Source organism: Strongylocentrotus purpuratus, unplaced genomic scaffold (assembly GCF_000002235.5).
Source record: "Strongylocentrotus purpuratus isolate Spur 01 unplaced genomic scaffold, Spur_5.0 spur5_scaffold_9, whole genome shotgun sequence".
NCBI lineage: Eukaryota > Metazoa > Echinodermata > Echinoidea > Camarodonta > Strongylocentrotidae > Strongylocentrotus > Strongylocentrotus purpuratus.
The window spans coordinates 25,706,781-25,725,600 of NW_022145615.1; the positions used below are offsets into that span (position 1 = coordinate 25,706,781).

Below are 18,820 nucleotides of genomic sequence, written 5' to 3' on the forward strand. Positions count from 1 at the left end.
CAATAATCAAGACTTATTAAAGGAGGTGCCGTTCATTAGAACGTTGAACCGACCACATGTGGCCAAATTAGCCAGTTATTTCTACCCAATTTTAGCCGCCTGTTTTTTTTTCGTAGAAATGTGTTGTTGTGTCCCGAGACTGTAATTACTGGAGAGCTGTCATAAATTCTATCATTTTTTTTCTAAGCTCAATGTTGCTTTCTGAAGTAACAAAAACAAATTAGTAGCATCTACTAGCAACATAAAAAGATTTGAAGACGGAATGACGTTATTGTTTTTCATTACCACGAAGTCGACTAGATTTTGCCAATTATTTACTTGGAATAAGGTCACTGTAATAGATAAGATCTACTGAAGTCCGATATAACATGTAACGTTAAATTAATAATTTGTCAAACTATTTGAAAATATTCTTTGCTCTTCTTTGTTAAGAATTATTCTTGCACAGAACTTGTTATTTGTATAAGATTAAGAGGCAAATTTAGGAGAGATACTTTGGGAGGAACATGTTTACAAACACATCATTGTGTGTGTGTGTGTGTGTGTAATAAGGTTTTTACAGACGTGTTACAATCAGATATGAATATTTACGTCTGGGAACCGACTTTTAACATCACCATCCGAAAGACGTGACTCAGTATCGAACCTGCGTCCTCGGCTGAATCAGTTAATAACTTATGCTACGGTCACAAAGGTTCGTACGAACGATAATTTCGTACGAATCTCCCTGTTTTTCCATTGTCTTCCCGAATTTCCACTGTCTGAAAGTCGTTCGTACGGCGTTCGTAGCAGTTCGTAATGGCATTTGTGACCGAGGCTTACATTGCTAGCTGGATTACAGGCGCACGTCACAGCGCCCCCGCCGTTGGCTTTTTTTTTACACGCTAGCGCCCCGTTGAGTGTGATGTCGTAGCCTCGTACCGATCACTCTTGAACTAGTTTAATACAATATGAAACGTGTCCAAACAAAATGATGTCATCAGTGGTTGTCCCAGGAAGCTGTAATGAATGGAGATCCCGTCCAAGAGGCCCCTTTGAAGTCATCCGTGGCACCGCGCGTCTTTTGTTTCCCCTACCGTAATCCCCTTAATCCCCTCCAAAACCTTACAGCTCCCTAGTAGCACTAAGTCCTCCCTTTCCACACGCAGCCAAGCCCAGCGAGCACGGCGGCTTTTGCTTTGCCGGCCCGTACTTTGGGTGAATAGTGGTGCTAACTTGACAACTTCTAGTCCTAAATCAATAAATGCGCAAACATATAACACAATTTCATTTAGTTCTTTAGGAAGATAAACCTTTGGACTACCTTCCTAGCTATGTACAAATTTCGGAAATTTTCGGAAAATGTCAATAATTAGATGAGAAAATCATGATTATGAAAATCTTTCATTCGCTCTAACTCATGATTTCCTTAGTCGATTTCGCTGGTTAAAATGGCCATGTCTTCAGTAGAGCTATCCGAGAACGAAAAACGCATTTGATGACTAATAGAAAGTTGCGTTGGTCATAATGTTGTGAATTCTGCATTTTATATGTTATAGCTAAATACATCTTCCATGAACATGACTTAATTTGTCGGTGCCACGCATGGCTTCAAAGCCCGATGCTTGCATATTTTTGCAAACGAGTGAATAGAGAACTTAGGGAAGCAGATGGCGTTGCGTAACATTTCGTACTATTTGGAATGCCAGAGAGGGACTGTGCATTGATATGGACAGCTGTTGATGGAAATGATGGCTGGAGAGGGTTACATTTCTTTTTGTTAAGCCAGGTTAATCTTGAATAATTTTCCCTCGGAAAATTCTTTCGAGACGGTATCTCCATTCATTACAGCTTCCTGGTTGTCCTTTCCCATACAGAAATTTACGTCAACAAATTATTGAGGTCGACGAATATATCACTCCTGAATGTATGGACACTTTTTAAAACTTGCATTGGAAGACATTTAGGTTATTTTTCCATTTCCATCTTTTTTTAAGTATATTGCATTTTAAGTCTGTTCAGTCGTAATTGAGTAGTTTAAAAACTTGACTTCGACCACGCCACGGAATTTATGTATTTTAAACAAGGCAATTTATCTACATTGTTTCTCTCCACCCAGGTGTTTAAATGGTAGGATGCGAACTTTAAAGTGGTTGGATTAGCCAGTGTCCGCTGTAAAATCGCGCCTGGTCATCATCATCATCATCACCATCACCATCATCATCATCATCACCATCATCACCGTCATCATCACCAACACTATCATCAACATCATCATCACCATCACCACCATCATAACTATCATCATTATCACCATCATCACTATCATCAACATCACCATCATCACCATCGTCATCACCATCATCATCATCATCACCATCATCATCACCATCATCATCATAACCATCACCATCATTCAAAACAAGAAACTAGAATAGGGCGATGGTAAGATAGAGAGAGAGAGAGAGAGAGAGAGAGAGAGGGAAAGAGGGAAAGAGAAAGAAAGAGAAAGAGAGGAGGTAATGTATGTAATTTAGCTACAGATGGCGCTAGACGTATCCTAAGAATGCTAAGTTAACCAAAGCGAATAAATTACTAATGTGTTAGTCTGGGGGCCTCTCCCGAAATAGTCACCCCATTCTATCCACAAGATTTGACCCCTCAAAGTTACTTATATATTACATTGACGTCATCCCATCTAGCCCATGCACAGTAGGAAGTAGTATGACTGAACATTTGATAATTCTTCTTCTTTTTTACTTGGAGTATAGGCCGCGCCGACGTCACGTTTTTTGTGGTACTGTTGAGGTGCAGTGCGGATGTATGTACAATACCAGATTAAAAAAACTTCGTGCAAGTAAAACAAACATCAATCGCAAATCCGTAGTGTTTTTGTTTTATTGTTATGCAAACATATTATTCAGGAGGATAGAAAGATCAGTTATATTTCAGTTTAAACCTTGGTCTTAAAAAACCCATGAGCATATCTACAATGGTTTTAAAAATGGTAATTTCAATACAGTAATAATAACAAATAAGAGGAATCTTCAAATAATGATAAAAATGTGAAGAAAACAAAATTATTGCAAACATTTGTGTTACGGGGTTTTGGTCATTATGAAACGGCTTAAAACTAAGCGCCTATTTTTTTCGTGAGGAAAAACATAAAACGCTTTGTATAACTCCTGGAAGAATGCTATGTTTTACCAAATACTTTGTGCATTTGATTTGCTTGAATAAGAATAAGAGCAAAATTTATGGAAAGTTTGCTCGTATTCCTTTTCACAGTGGGAACACAACAGAGAAGGAGAGAGAGACGACTTTCTTTAGTGGTTAAGACCTTAGATAAGCTATAAGATTGGTACATGTATTTGTTTGTATTATATTTTGATGCACATCTGATTGTGTTATATCTTAATACTTCGATGTACATCAAAGAAGGATTTGTACCTATTGATTTGAACGCAATTTCACACAATTATGTTAACATGTTTACCATCTATTTTGTATAATTATAACGGTATTTTGGTCACGTAACTTTGCGGAAACCTGCAAGTTAAAAGCATCTATGTTTTCAGTAGGTTCCTACACTTTATCCTTATTCATAATACATCATATACAATTTGAGTACGTTACTTTTATTGTTTTGTCAAAAAGGTATTGTACGGTAAGAGAGCTAATTATGTTTTCACAACCTTACGACATACTTATCTTCGTTCATTTATTGCACATATTACATGCAATATCTTTGTCACTTCAAAAATAATAATTAAAAACAAAACTAACATATATTTTACAAAATACCAGAGCTATTAAACTGTGCCAATGACAAAAAAGTATACTTTACATAGGAAAATGCGAAAATAATTTGGGTATTTACTAGGTCATGCTTAAAACATTGGTTTATTAAAGAAGTACATAGCTAATGCAATCAAGGAAAGAGTAAATAGATAGTGTGTTGTACATGTGTACATGATATCAATAAACAATGCTTCATTTCTATGATAAATCTGCTCTCAGCCAATCAGATGCCATGATTTCAGTAGCTTAAAACAGTAGCTTGTAACTTGTTATTGATATCAAGTTTTATGAAACCGGGCCCGCATCCCTGATACATGCCTACTCAACGCGAAGAGTATGGTTTTCAATGTCAATGATCCATAATTTTTTGTTTGTTTGAATACATATTTTTTTTTCAAGAGGTAGTTTGGCGATATACCAATTTCGTAATGTAGTCGGGCATATATTTGCGCTGAAGACGTTTGTGAGAAAAAATGATCTCAAAGCTGCGTTAATTATTGCTCTCATCCAAATATCCCTTCTTCTTCTTAAACCCTCTCCCCTTAAATATTCAGCTGTAAAACAAATCACTTATACTTATAAAAAATATCTCACTCTTTTCTAAAAGCTAGATAGAGATAGAATTCGGTACTTCAGATGGATGAAGCCAGTGGTACTTGTTTTCTCTGGTCTTATTTCGTTCGTCGATTGTATTACCAACTTCCTTGAGTTCAGCGCGGAATCTGAAATAAGTAAATAAATTTATATGAAAGTTTTCAAGTTCGATTCAATTTTATTTATTCATCTTCCGACAAATTAATCAAAACACATATAACAGTCATAAATACATAAATTTGCAGACTATTAGATGAACGGGTACCTTCAGAAAGGCACAAAGCTTGTAAATCATGATGGCAATTTCTCTTCCCCGTAATGGCCCAAAAGTTTGGAACATATTACCACATTCTTTACAAACAATTCATTTCACAAAACCATTTAAAGTAGCTTCAGCAGCACTTCTTGTCATTGTATAGTTCTTCTTAAATGATATATTGTAATTTTGTAAGTGTTGTTTATTTCTTTACTCTTACGGATGCACCTTTTTCGAACCTATACTTTTAGTAGATTTAATCATGTCTTCTTTTTCCAATGTATATATTTATATATTTCAATGTATTTTTCTTTGCCTATGTTTTAACAACATTGTATAATGTCATTTTTTACTGTGATTGGAATCAAATATAGTTCAATTAAATTCATTTCAAATTAATTAAGAAACAGAAGGCACCTCCACATATCATATGAAATTATAACAAATCAATTTAAACACTAAATACCCTATAGGGTATATATAAATATACAGACACGTCCCCCTCCAACAACACTAACGAAATCAGACATAATGAATGAAATAACTTTGTGTTGTTCTGCTAAATGTTTCTAAAAATATCGGTAAAATACCGCTGAAATGAAAAGAAGAATAAAAAGGTCCTTACCTCTCCAAAGCTTGGAGACCGTTAGGATCATGCATGTACTGGATCTCGAAGTCTCCTAATGCCTTGTTGTCATGGCAGCTGAGGAGTGACGTCATAGCCATGGTCTGTAATGTTTGTGTCTTGCCTGGAAGTTTGTCAAGAATATCCTTCTCACATAGAGCAGTCTGATAAAATAGATAATATATATATATATATTAATAAATATACATATATATAAATAAATATAAATATATCATACAGTGCCCGCAGGAAGCAGTATTTGATACCGATGAGGCTACCCCTGGGGAAGTAAAAACCCAAATAGTATTGTCTAATTTATTTATATACCCAAACATTTGTCAGTTGCAGATTTACTCCTGAGTGTCAAATGTCGTTAAATGACTTACCAAGGGACTTTAGTGACGGGCTGGGATTCGAACCCTCATCCCTCGGATTGTGGTGGTATAGTGGTTCATTCACCTGCCTTCAAGTCCTAAAGTTAAGGGTTCGATCCCAGCCCAGCACTAACGTCCATTCGCAAGGCATATTCCACACTTGCCACTCTCTATCCAGGTGTAAATGACTAAACGGATGCGCGATAGCTTAGTCGGTAGAGCAGTGGTCTCGTAATCCGGTGACCCGGGTTCGAAACCAAGTCGATGCGCTAGTGCCCTTTGGTAAGGCATTAATCCTCATTACCAGGTCCCTCGGAGAGGACCTAAAGCCGTTGGCCGTCTGGTTGCTTACTTACAAGCATTTATGCTTTCTTAGCAGTCAGGTAAAATAACCATCACACCACATCATTATTATCATCATTACTATTGTTATTATTATTATTATTATTATTATTGTTAATTATCAAGCACAATTAAGCATAATTAATACTTAATTAAGCACAACAGGAAGGTGGGCCTACAATCTAGATATAAGATCTGGAGCAGCAAGACCTATCCCTTACCTTGTCATGTGGTGGTTTGCCGCTCAACCAGGCGGGGTAGGATGGCGGGAATCCGAAAAGTTCGTACTGACCGAAATTCACCGCGGCGTGCTTAGCGGTGAACATGAAGATGAAGTCGGTGATAACGGTTGTGATCTCTCTCGACGTGTCCAATCGGCCACCGTTCGGAAATCCCTGAGAGAAATGATAAATGAAAATCCTAGTTTGATGTGGCACAGAAAATGCATAGGAAATTACATCTGAACCAAAGTTTTAGATAATATGTCCCTATGCACAAAAGGCATAAGGAGGAAGTAAGGCGTCCAAAAATGAATGCAAAATGAATAAAGATATTGCTTTGATTAACTGGTGTTCGAATCGACACGAGTCCTCGTATACACCGGGACAATGACAACTTCAAAACAAAGGGATTACCTGTGATATTCTTAATAATAATCGTTTAAAGGTGGCTATCTCCGGGGGGGGGGGGGGCTATCTCTTTCCCTACCGTGACTTTTAAACTCACTGCAAACGAGACGTTATTTGTCTGACGTAGGAGGGCGTCAGTGACAAATGGGGCCTTGGATGCGCTACGCGAGAGTGGCCTCGTGTTCTGTGACTTTGACTATGGACTAGCTGCCAATATAGCCTTGTTTGTAGCGAAGGTAATAGGGACTTTTAGATTCACACGAAGACAATAGGTCTATGCTACGATCGACGTCCTTTTAATGCACTGCCTTGAATGGATGCTACAGGTATCAGTCCACGCAAATCTAAAAGTCCCTAAAAACGCAATCGAAATGACGCCTCGTATATGGCATTCCAAACGTAAACGATGCGCTATATTATCGTGCTTCAATTGCAAGGGAAAGAAGGTAGCGCCTTTTTAAGTGCATTTATGCAATAATTACTGTAATTAATGTAACCCATCGGGTTGGAAATTGACACCTGTATCATCGTCAGATCGGGGTACCGATTAAAAAAAAAACATTTTCACGAAACCCTTATAAACACAAGTTCGCCAACAACCAGAATTGCTTGTATTAAAATTAATACTAGATGGTATGTCTGAAAGCTTATGGCGATTACGTGAAACGATACCCTTAGGCTGGTGTCGGCGTCATCGTTTTGTGCAACCAGGGCGCGGCGATTGAGATATCAAGGGTTTTGTTATTCATGAATGTGTTGTATAGTTCAGTAATGCAATACCTTGATTCCAGCTGTGACGTCTCCTTCACACTTCGGCTGACCGCCCAAGAACCACGCCCATTCTTGAAGCTCCTCGTCGCCAGCAATCTTCTCAGGTGTGTCTGGAGAGAGAATTCACAAGAACCATAATATAAGACATTTCTGTTAAGATGACAAATGAATCAATGTATTTACATCAAAGATCAAATATAATTTTGGCTTGATTTTGTTAATGTATGTGATGATTTAACGAGGAAATGTGTTGGTTTATGGAGGTAGATGCATGTATAAAGAAAACACTTTTTAATAACTATTTTGTGTTCCCTCATGCGAGTATTTGAAGTAGCCATTTGGCTTTTGATTAGTATCAAAATCAGTTTCTAATTTTTGTCAGGCCTTCCGGTAAGTTGTGGGTATCTATTACAATTTCAAGCAATGTTTTAAAATTGTTATTTTAAGAGTAGCTTTAACCTTATATCAATTGCGATTAAAAGTTCATGATACTGTCCATTTTAGAGAATGTGTTTAGCGCACTCAATTATGGTGACGACGTAGGCCTACCATAATGATGTTCCACCACTTGTTCCACTAAGCGATATATTGCTTTGTGTAAGAGCAAGGCGTCATCACGGTAGTAGTAGTTGGGTAGAACTTCTGGATCAGAGACTCCTCTCTCCTGAAGGTCAGCATGGAGGGAGCCCTCTACGTCAAGACGATAAGTTGCAAAAGCACGTTTGATAATTCCCACCATGCCTACTGCTCCTATGTTCATGTTCTTATCGGCGAAGCCTCCCTTTGCCATCAAATCGTCCAAGGCTTTACTGAAATAATATCACAATCGAGTGTTATGGAAACATATTCTAAACGCTCGACAAAAAGTGACAATGAACATTGATTATACATGATTTCTGTAAAGAAAATGCAAGGGTGTTCAGGATTCATAACTTGATTTCATCCAGTAATCACTGACCTAAATACACTCATTTTCGATAAAATGACTAAAATTAAAAATGAAGCTAAAGCCGGCTTTTCAGCAGTCTCCTTCATGACCAACCCGTTTTTTCTATGCCTGTTGTACAGTGTATACCAATTACCATTACAAATATAATGTTAATTTGTATTATTTTACGATGGTACAATGCAATCCCATGTATTCTATTTTATTTTTTCGGAAATGGAAATAAACGAAATGAAAATTTAAATTCAAATTTATTTGAGAGCAAGAATGCCGTAGAAGATAAGTAATAACAATTGTTGTCAGTGTTGTAAACGGGCTTCACTATTATGCTTTTCACACTTGTTTTGCTTAGCCCAGTACTTTCCTTAGCCCCGGACTAACTTTTTTGGCTTTTCACACACGCTGTGTTAGTCGCCTTTCCCGTAATTAAAAAATTAATGTCAGCCCCGCAATTGCGGCGTAAGCCCTACTATTTTGCAGTGCCAACTAACCGCGTACTTTAGGTGGGGCTAGCCCACTTTGGTAAATTCGTTTCTGAAAATAAAGTGGGGCAAAGACCCCCCCCCCCCCTCCTCTAGCCCCACTTATTCGCAAAAAATAGCACAATTTGGAATTCACGAAAAAAAATGACGGCCAATTTTTTTTCTTGTTTTTTCTTGAAATGTTTAATATCACGGACTGACAAGATGTTTACACTTGACTGGTCAGACTCTGACACAATATTAACTAACCGTCTAAAATGTTGTGTTTGAGAGTTAAATTCTGGTCTCAGTACACAAAATATTGACCTTCGAAGTTATTATTTAAAAAAGAACATCTCACTCATTGATGGCGAGTAGGTAGAGAAAATGAGGGGCAAGAAGTCGGAAGATGGGATGGGACGGAGCCAGGTATCGATGCGTTGCTATGACGACTGATTCACCGACCATGTGCGTCAATCCAAGATGACTGGCCGACTCATGCACTGACAGATCGGCCATGTTGAAATAGCATTTTGCCATCAGCCAAGTATACTCAGGATCCGTTGGATAAAACACCTAAAATGAATTTTGAAGACAGAATATTAAAAAAAAAAAAAAATTATTAATGAAGTTGCATAGAAATAATGTTAGGCGAGTAGCGAAAAGGTAACGTTTTTAGTTCAATCTTGACAGTCTACTAGGGATAATCTAATAATTGCAACACTCGTTTATTTTCGATATCGGAAATAACCCTTTAATAATCAATATTGCAACTTTAGAACCATTTACTGTGGTGGTATGTCCAAAGTTTGCTAAAGGTTTAATAAATTTAAAAAAATTATAATTCGCGTTTTGTTTTCTTTGATTAAATAAATTGTCTTCTTTCTTTGATTACCTATTTTTGTCTAGATTAGGACACATGACGGTTTGCATGACGAAATTGTGAACGGAAATAACCTGCATTCTAAACGTTTTAATCACGTGACTCGTTAGAGAAAATTACTGATCATCAATTGGGCTAACACATGCTGGGCTTTTCACGTTCGTATTTTACGAGATGTAAATTCTGCAATTGGGATTTCTACAAAAGGGACCCCCCCCCCCCCATTTAACAATCAAAGCAAGGGCCCTTGAGCAGAACGTTTACAGGCAGACCTTGATGCAAGATAATTTTTAAATATCCTAAATACTTTCTTAAAATAACAAAATATTTCTTTTGGAATATTACATTTGAAGAAAAAATCACTAGAATTGACTGAGAGTTTAAAAAAAATACCGGATTGTCTGGAGCTGGGTCTGGGTATAACTGGATTGCGACTGGCATCAAATATTTGTCCTTGTTGAGAAAGAAAAGAGCCACAGGGGCACACATCTGGAAAAAATCAAACGTGATTTTAAAAACGGTTTTCTATTGTTAATTTACTTGTTTGACAACAAAAAAACATTGAGTATGCTTTAAGAGTCAAAGTTAACTTGAATGAAGGGAATGCAATACAGAATATGTATTGTATAAAAAACAGAACAAAACAAAGAGAGACGCAAAACATCCAATCGAACAAACAAACAAAAGCAGATATGCTTTAATATGACGGATACTTAATACATTTTTGAGAAGTTGTACATTGTAATCTGAACAATGGTTCATTCATCGATCGGCAATTTTTCGTACAAAAGGTTTCTTTCCAAGTTGAAGATATTGATCATGCAGGCAATAGCTGACGAAATTAACCCGTTTCAATATCATTAGTTGTCGACGAACTAGTTTCGTGAAACGATGCCTTTGTAATGCTGGCACATCTCTTTGACGAATAATTCATCAACATTTCGATCTGCTTACCTCTCTTCCGTCCGTACAAGGCAACCCTTTAAGGAACTGGTAATCAATGATGAAGAGACGCTTGTGCTGGATGGCATCTTTAGTTGTGAGTCCTTCGAGTAGGGGCTCAAGATCGCTCTCACTGACGGCAAAACTACGCGGAGTGATGGAAAAGAAAAATACATATCCTGAAATTAGCTGTATAGTTTAAAGTCAGGAGCCCGTATTCTGAAGTCATGTCTAACTCCTGTCTAACTAAACAGTTGTTTAACTTTAGACGTGGCTAAGTTAGACACAACTTCAGAATACGGGCCAGGGTATTCTACCGACATTACTACCACTGCGCTAATGTATTTGGTGAAAACGTACATACAGCGATTTCCGGTTCCTGCACCCAAGCACCATCACGCGCGCATCATGCAGTTGGTGATGAATTGTGGGACATGGCCGTCGACATATCGGGAAATTGTGAGCAGGAGATGGTAGTATCTGAAGCAGTGTCGGTAGAATACCTTGCCTTTAAGATATACACAGAATTTTAATCCTCCATGAAGGAGTTTCATGTGAAGAGTGATATATATATATATTTCAGAACAATGCGTTCGAAACGACACTGAAGATTTACAGTATCCAGAAATATGTAAACGGGCGGGGCTGGAATCCCTTCTAAAGGGGCGTATATTGTGAGGGGCGTGCGTCGATAGGTTTCATCCTATGCCTGATATGCCATCACAGTGTCCTACTTGTATAATCTCATGGGACCTGTATTACATTAATCTCACTCACAACTCTAAACATTACCCCTAAATTAGTTATAAACAAGTCTGTTTAATGATAAATATATAAGGTCATTAATTTTTAATCTATTTCCATTCAAATCAGTTCAAAATCTTCATATCAACATAATTATCGTGTTTGTAAATTCGAAAATGTTAAAAGGTGAAATGATGTTTACGAACACAAGAAAAAATATGAAAAAGACAAACTAAAATTAACGTAAGCACTGCATGTTCACCGGTGTGCAATTACGGAGAAGGAGAAGAAGAAGAGGAAGAAGAAAAATAATATTAAGAAAAAACAGGAAACGAAGACGGTTATATAGATGAAAAAAGAAAAAGGAACAAAGGGAGAAGGAGATCGAAGAGGGGATGAAGTATAAGAAGGAGGACGAAGATGAGGAGGAAGAAGAGGAGGAAGAAGAGAAGAATATAAAAAGGACGAAGAAGACGAGGATTAAGTGGAGGAGGAGGAGGAGGAGAAAGAGAAAGAGGGGAAGAAGAATGATAAGAAAAAATATATACAGTCAAACCTGCTTTAGTGACCACCTGTCTACAACAAGCACATTTTTGTTTCCCTTGAAAATGGTTTATCATTGAAACTTGTACTAAAGGAACCTGTCTACAAAGACCACCTGTCTACAAAGACCACTTTTTGTGTTTCCCTTGGGCGGTCGCTGTAGAAAGGTTTGACTGTACTTACTTCTCTGGTATCTCGGTACAAAGTCGAATCATTGCTGGGTTGCATCCCACCAGTCTTTGCTTGCCGAACTCTTTGTCTGACCTCCAGTTTTGCATTCCCTTCAAAATATGATTTTAAAAACACTTGATATGAGATATTCATGAATGATACCCACGCCAACTCAGCCAATCATCTATTGTGACAACAACGCCAAACTTATCGGTAGCATTATTTAAACAAGTAGTGCATTCAGTTTTCTCACACATTATTAATTCAGTGGACGATGATTGCTTTATTGAAATACATATTCTTTTGACGCTGAGCCAAGGCCCAGTATTCCGAAGAGTAGTTACAGTCAGCGTAATAACCAGGGCTCTGGCTTACAAAGTACAAAGAGTTGATATCAATCGCAAATATGTACATAAGAGATAGGAGATTGTAAACTTGCAATTGATTGGAGGACTTGCAATTGATTTGGATCAATCGTAACTCTTTGTAAGACATGTGGAAACGTTTGCTTGGATTTGTCTCATGAAGCCCCTATCACACCGAACTAGTTTTCACTACATTCTGTAAAATGCTGCCAAACGTGCTCAAACTGCGTGCGAACGGAGTTGAACGTAGTAGCAAAATAATGTTTACGATTTGTTTAAGAACTTCATGGACGGGCTCGGACTGGCTAGTTCGGGAGAGTGTTCTGGCACTTTGTGCCTGTTCAAAGTTGTCCCCGTCTTGCAATTTTTACGGAGTGACAACGTACTTAAAACGAGGAGGACGTACTACGACCGGACCGATTGCCTACTATGAACGGATTTGCCGTACTTCGATCCTACTAGGAACGTGTTACAGCATGCCGTGGTCGAGCCTTAATTAGCAGCAGTATATAAGCCCCATCACACCAAACTAGTTCTCACTACGTTCTGGAACCGTCCTAGAAAATCGTAAAAACGGGTTGTGGTCGGGGAAGAATGTGTAAATAATTTCTATAATACTATCCTAGTCATAAACAGTCCTCAATACGTCCACCTCGTCTATACTCCGTCCACACTCAGTTCATATCAAGTTCAGATCGGGTAAATTTGCCATTTCCAAGCAGTCCAAGCCCGTCCGTAGTCAACCCGTTCTAAACTAGTTCTACCTCGTTCCTAATACGTCCAAACCCATTCTAGCTAGTTCGCAACTTGTTCAAACTAGTTTATGACCGACCACTCCGCTCATGGACAGTTCAACTCGTCCTCATCTCGTTCTTAGTGCGTTCGATCGCGACCCTATATCGTGCGTGTGCAATCCCGTCCTGGCTCGAGGGTTATCAAAAATATTGAAAAATAAAATAAAACACAAAGAGAAAGAGAACACCTACTGTCCTCCGTCCCTCTCTATTCCTGTTCTGTTTTTCATATCATGTATCTTTTTTTCTTTTTTTTCATCATAACCCTTTCTTTCTCTTTGAAGGAGATTTTGAAAAATTATCGTGGAAAAGAAAAGAAATCATTGGAAATTTATATGCAAGCTGGACGAGGAAATTGTAAAGACTTTCATGTGCAATTTGTTTAAAATATGAAACTATAAATTTGTTTACTTGAATATTTTCTTCTGTAAATGTGTAACTTCATTTGCAAATATATTTTATATGAAAATGTATTTTTAACCTTGTATGGAAAAGTTAAAGTTCACTTGCAAATTTATTTAGGCCTATGTTAAGATTATTTGTAATTTTGTATAAAATGTTTAAAATTATGTGAAATTTTCTTTATGATGAGAGAAGAGAATAAAAACCAATGAACAAAAAAGAAACGGCTCGTCAAAAGCCTGGCGCACAGTACACGATCCGACTACGATCCGATGGATTTCTGATCGGATCGTGTAGTGTGCTATACCCGAAAACAGTTATCCGGTTGGGCTCACGGAATAAGCCAGTTTACAGATACAATCTGCGCATTGGCAGATAAAGGTCATTTGTGCCAAAAAGGTAAAACCCACCAGAGATGAATACTGGATATGCGCTCATGAAAGTTATGTAACATTGTTCATTTATGCACCAACGGTACATTCCAAGATACGCAGGTGGAAGTATTCTTTTCAAGATTCCAAACAAAAGGTATTCATGAAGCACATCTAGGACTTTGGAGATTATTATTCTAAGATGCTCAAAGTGGAACTTCGCCATGTGTACCAGAGGGGCAGACTGAAAATGCCCCATCAAATACCTCACCATTGGCGCTGGAAAGTGGGCTTCTTGATAAATCTCCTCCATTTCCTTCAATGAATGCCACGTCTTTACGGTGAGACTCCTTATTGCCGCTTTACCTAATAGCTTGACTCCATTCCCGATCAGATCAATCTGTAATAAGAATACTAAAAGTGAAACATGTTATTTCAATGAATTCAACTCACTCCTAGACCCTAATCAAGTGATTGGTCTAATGCAGTCACGTGTAATCATTTATTAAGACTATCCCACGATTTGTTTTCATTAAAAATCGTGCAGTACGTTGATTCCAGTACTATCCAACGCAGGAGTGTCCGTAGCTCTTTTACGTATAGCACTGCGCGTAAACGTGTAAAGAGTGCTTGTACTCTCTGTACTCGCTTCAGTATGCCTCCCAAACATGAGATTTAATTGACTTCGATAATGGCAGAGACCAATCTTTAAAAAAAAAAACACTTCTTTTTTCATCAAGCAACAAGATTCTAGGAGATTCGCTGTACAAAACACATGATACATGTTTTTATTCGTTCATTTATGTTCATTTACGCTCTGACTCGTTGAAGTTGTGTGATCATACTCAACCTAATGGCTTTTTACCATAGATGCACATCTTCAATTTGATAGCAGATATTTTCTAATAAAGTCAAGCGCATGCATCAATTCTATAAGGGAGATATTTTAATATTTAACAATAGACACGTTCGCTACTGACTGCCAATAGAAATTTTACAAAATTTAAGTGTGATTCTGATTTTACAAACTTACCGTCGAGCTAATGGAGAAGTTTTCATCTGGTGGTAGGTCCTTGTACTGAAAGAGAAAAATACCATTTAAGCAATTACAGAAAGTCATCGGGATTGTAATGTTCTGTGTGTGTGTATAAATATCAGTTGCCCTATACATTATTTCTTGTTTGATTGATATACGTACAAGGCTAGTGATTGATAGACGTAAAAGCACATGAACACGCTTGACCAGGGACGTGATAGAGAAGGACTGGAATCAAGCCACTCTCATTTGACCCCATGCTCCAAGCCGCCGAAAAGTTATGCGCTAATCTGCAACTGTTGACCAGGTGGTGAGATAAAAGAGCGCATGAAATTTCGGGATTTAGAATTCCTACATCATAAAATGGTATCCAGCAACTGTTCGCTGTCCCTTCCAATGATTTTTCATCCATTGTTGAATGTGTAAAGAGTAGAACAAGCGAACACAAACTTGTGTAATTTCATCCTTCTTTAAACTTGAAAAATACAAAAAAACACGCGAAAACACGCATTAGCAAACTTAATGTTATTGAAGATTGTAAATCATGGATCAAATAACGGGACTTTAAAGCATGCACAAATTAGCGCATCATCCTAAAATATTGAGTTTTTGACAGGATGTAATTTTTCTTTTACCAACTCTGGCACACAAATTAAATGAAGGACGGAGTTCTAAATTTGAAAAATTGTTTGATGCACTATTCCCAATAAAATCCCCATTATAAAGTTTTTTATTTACACTGAAATTTTGCCGGTAATTTAATATTTTGTAATAAATGTAAAACTGGTGCCTGGCTTCCGAAAGTCCCCGCAGTGGAAGCGCGGTTCGGAGCATGGAACTTCAAAGCCAAGTGGAATGTTACACATATTGTTACGCTTTAGAACTCAAGAATGCGTTTGAATAAATTACAAGAGTTTCGCCTCCTTTTCTTTCACCTCCCTGGCTTGACCAACTGATGCTAACTAAATATAACCTTCGTCCCCCTTTCTCTCCCCCCCCCACTTTATCTCTCAATATAATTATCATCATCATACCCCCTTCTCTTTTATCGTGATTATTATCATTATCATCATCGTCAGCAATTATCCTTATGTTTTACATATGATTTCAATTATTTGTTCATTTTGCTTGATATTGAATTGTTTGTTTTTTTCGTAAGTTTTGTTTTAGGCTGTCAGGTTTTCAAACGATTGCTCACAATGGCAGCCCTTCTTCCGCAAATAATTTTATAAAGTTTTAGGTAATATGAATATTTTACAAATTATATTTTCATTTTTTATACAGTAATTGTCATGTACATTTGCTTATTTATGATCAATTGTCAGAAAGTACTTTTTTTGTATTTTATGTTTATGTTTACCGAAAATTGTTTAAATTTGTATACAATGCAGAATAAAATTAATTAAAATCAAATAAAATCTCTCTCCTTTTTTCCAATCGTATCGCGGTATTCACTTGACTCTCAATCTTCCGATTGAGAGTACGATTCCGAGCCTTACAATAGTGAACAAGTCTTGATTACAATAAGAGAAACATATCCTTACCGTGATCATCCCCGTTTGTTCATTCCTGACCGGGACGTACAGATCTCTCTTCTTTTTGAGCTCGCGTTGTCTCTGTGCCACGTTTTCGTCATGCTGTGGAAGTACGGCATCGTACTCCTTCAGTTTGATCGGGGATTCGGGAAGGACCCAACGATGGACGGGAAACGTGTGCACCCTCTTCGTTTCCACGTTCACCACCCTGACAACCTCGCAAAACCAAGAGTCTCCGAGTCCAAGCCCGCATCGGGTCCGCGACAGCTCTATGTGGGCCGGGTCTCCAAACTGAAGATTCTTCAACACAATCTGCATCTTATCCACGTGGCCGGACTCGAAGTCGTTTCGGAACAGGTTGCTAAGCTTGAAATCCGGGGAACGAAGTCCTTGCTTGTTATAGAACGCAACCGAGACCGTGGCGTCTGTGCCCATACCAAATCGATCACCCGTTTTGATGAACAAGGTGTATTTTGTGCCTCTGGTTGTCTTGGGTGATTCGATCCCCGTGTACCGCTGCACTAATTCACCCATCACTGTATCGTAGAAATCCATAACCGCTTATTCAGGAACGTCCAGTATTTACATTAGCTCATTCAGGTTTGATATAGATGAAGTTTTACTTTTATTTTCGATTTCAACTATGCACGTAAGCTTTTCAGTGCTATATAATTTGAATTTAAACTCCAATCACTATTATTCTGCGAAGTAGCTGTAAAGTTAGACTGCTCGCAAGACGGGTACACACAGCTGTAAATAATGTTCGACGTTGTGTCGATACCATGACTTGTATTTTATTTATATACAGTGAAGACAATGGCCTGCTCGGAGGAACGAGCATCAATAGGGACTTTTAGATTTGCAGACAGCCTTTTGTCGAAGTGCAAATCTTAAATTCCCTATTACTACGTCGGTTAAGTACATTTTAAATCTAAACAAAACAAAGCAATTCCTTGATCTAGCTAGTTGCACAGTAACTTACAAATCCAAGGCAAACCTTCTTTTGTCATCTACACATCCTATACGTGACTGATATTTCCATTCAAAGTATTTTGTAAAGAAAGTAATCCGTTTGAGTATGCTTTATAGCCCTGGAATGGCCCTGGAGAAGATCCGGTTCATTAAACGAGGGCTACAAGATTAGATTTCTTTCATGAAACGAAAGTCTAAATCGCAACGACTCAACCAGCCAAACAGTCGCTCAGTTGGGGGGGGGGGGGGGGGAGGGGGATAGTGAGCACATTTTTTTTTTTTTTTGGTCCTCGAAAATTTTAAAATTTGCACCCCCCCCAAAAAAAAAAGGTAAAAATCGCTTGATTTTACATGATTTTTTTTCTCAAGGGGGAGGGGGGGGGGGCCGGGCCCCCCGGCCCCCCCCCCCCCTGGATCCGCCACTGCTCGTAAAGGTATATAAGTTAGAGTGGTTGTTTGTATTGTCATGTATAGATTGACCTACGTTTAGGCCTATACATCCTCTTCTTCCAGAGTAGTTACTTCTTTACATTCGTTTGTTCCTCTTAGAGTGGGATCCGGTCCAGGCAGCTGAGATAAGCGTTTCATAAAATAATGAGGAGGTCCATGAATGATTCGCTAAATTCGGTCAAGTTGATAAAATGAAAAGCGTATTGTCAGAGTTCCGGTACTGGTAATTACAGGGGAGAAGAATTACCGAGTCCTTTTATCAATGCATACTTTTATACTGAGAGTAAGGTCGGTTATTGTAGCCAAGTGAAACGCGGCGTATCGCAACTTTTGTTTAAAAGGAATAGGTCTTTATGAATAAGCCTACTATAGGCCCAATAATATTATTATATGAATATCTACAATACATCTATGAAAATGTGAGGAAAACAACGCCCTCTCGTATTGCCCAGCGAAAATCATCCAATCACCGATGGAAAATCGCCATGTTCAAAGTATTTTGTAAAGAAAGTAATCCGTTTGAGTATGCTTTATAGCCCTGGAATGGCCCTGGAGAAGATTACACACAGCGTGTCCACATACAAAACAATTTATCCCGAAACTCTCAGCGTGTCCACACACAAAACAATTTATCCCGAAACTCTATAACGAAACGTCGTACAAAGAATCATAGTATAAACAGGGAGGTGAGACTTTAAACTCACATGCCCTGGTATAAATTTCAAAGTGTCCACACACAAGAAACGTCATATAAATAATCATCGTATAAATTCAAGGATGTCCATAAACAGAAGAAAGTAATCCTGAAACTCTACAGTCTGATCTCCTTTCGCT

General features: G+C 38.0%; 1 protein-coding gene across 1 annotated transcript; it reads right to left on the reverse strand.

Annotated features, from left to right (window-relative positions):
* Positions 1-3,040: 3,040 nt before the first annotated feature.
* Positions 3,041-17,352, reverse strand: LOC576885 (allene oxide synthase-lipoxygenase protein). Its single transcript, XM_777152.5, has 12 exons — positions 16,574-17,352; positions 15,027-15,071; positions 14,265-14,393; positions 12,074-12,171; positions 10,616-10,748; positions 10,055-10,150; positions 9,140-9,354; positions 7,921-8,180; positions 7,381-7,481; positions 6,193-6,366; positions 5,256-5,419; positions 3,041-4,502 (listed from the first exon to the last, which is right to left on the reverse strand). Exons 1-12 carry the CDS (start codon positions 17,117-17,119, stop codon positions 4,388-4,390), a joined length of 2,076 nt encoding a protein of 691 aa, XP_782245.3. The 5' UTR covers positions 17,120-17,352; the 3' UTR covers positions 3,041-4,387.
* Positions 17,353-18,820: the final 1,468 nt, after the last annotated feature.

Bases quoted from the DNA above. Each gene is read 5' to 3' on its own strand.
- LOC576885 (XM_777152.5), bottom strand. From the start codon at position 17,119: ATGGATTTCTACGATACAGTGATGGGTGAATTAGTGCAGCGGTACACG. The intron at 8,181-9,139 runs GTGAGATGTTCT...ATATTATTTCAG, and splicing joins TACCTACTCGCCATCAATGA to TAAAGCCTTGGACGATTTGA. The intron at 5,420-6,192 runs GTAAGGGATAGG...CTATTTTATCAG, and splicing joins GCAAACCACCACATGACAAG to ACTGCTCTATGTGAGAAGGA.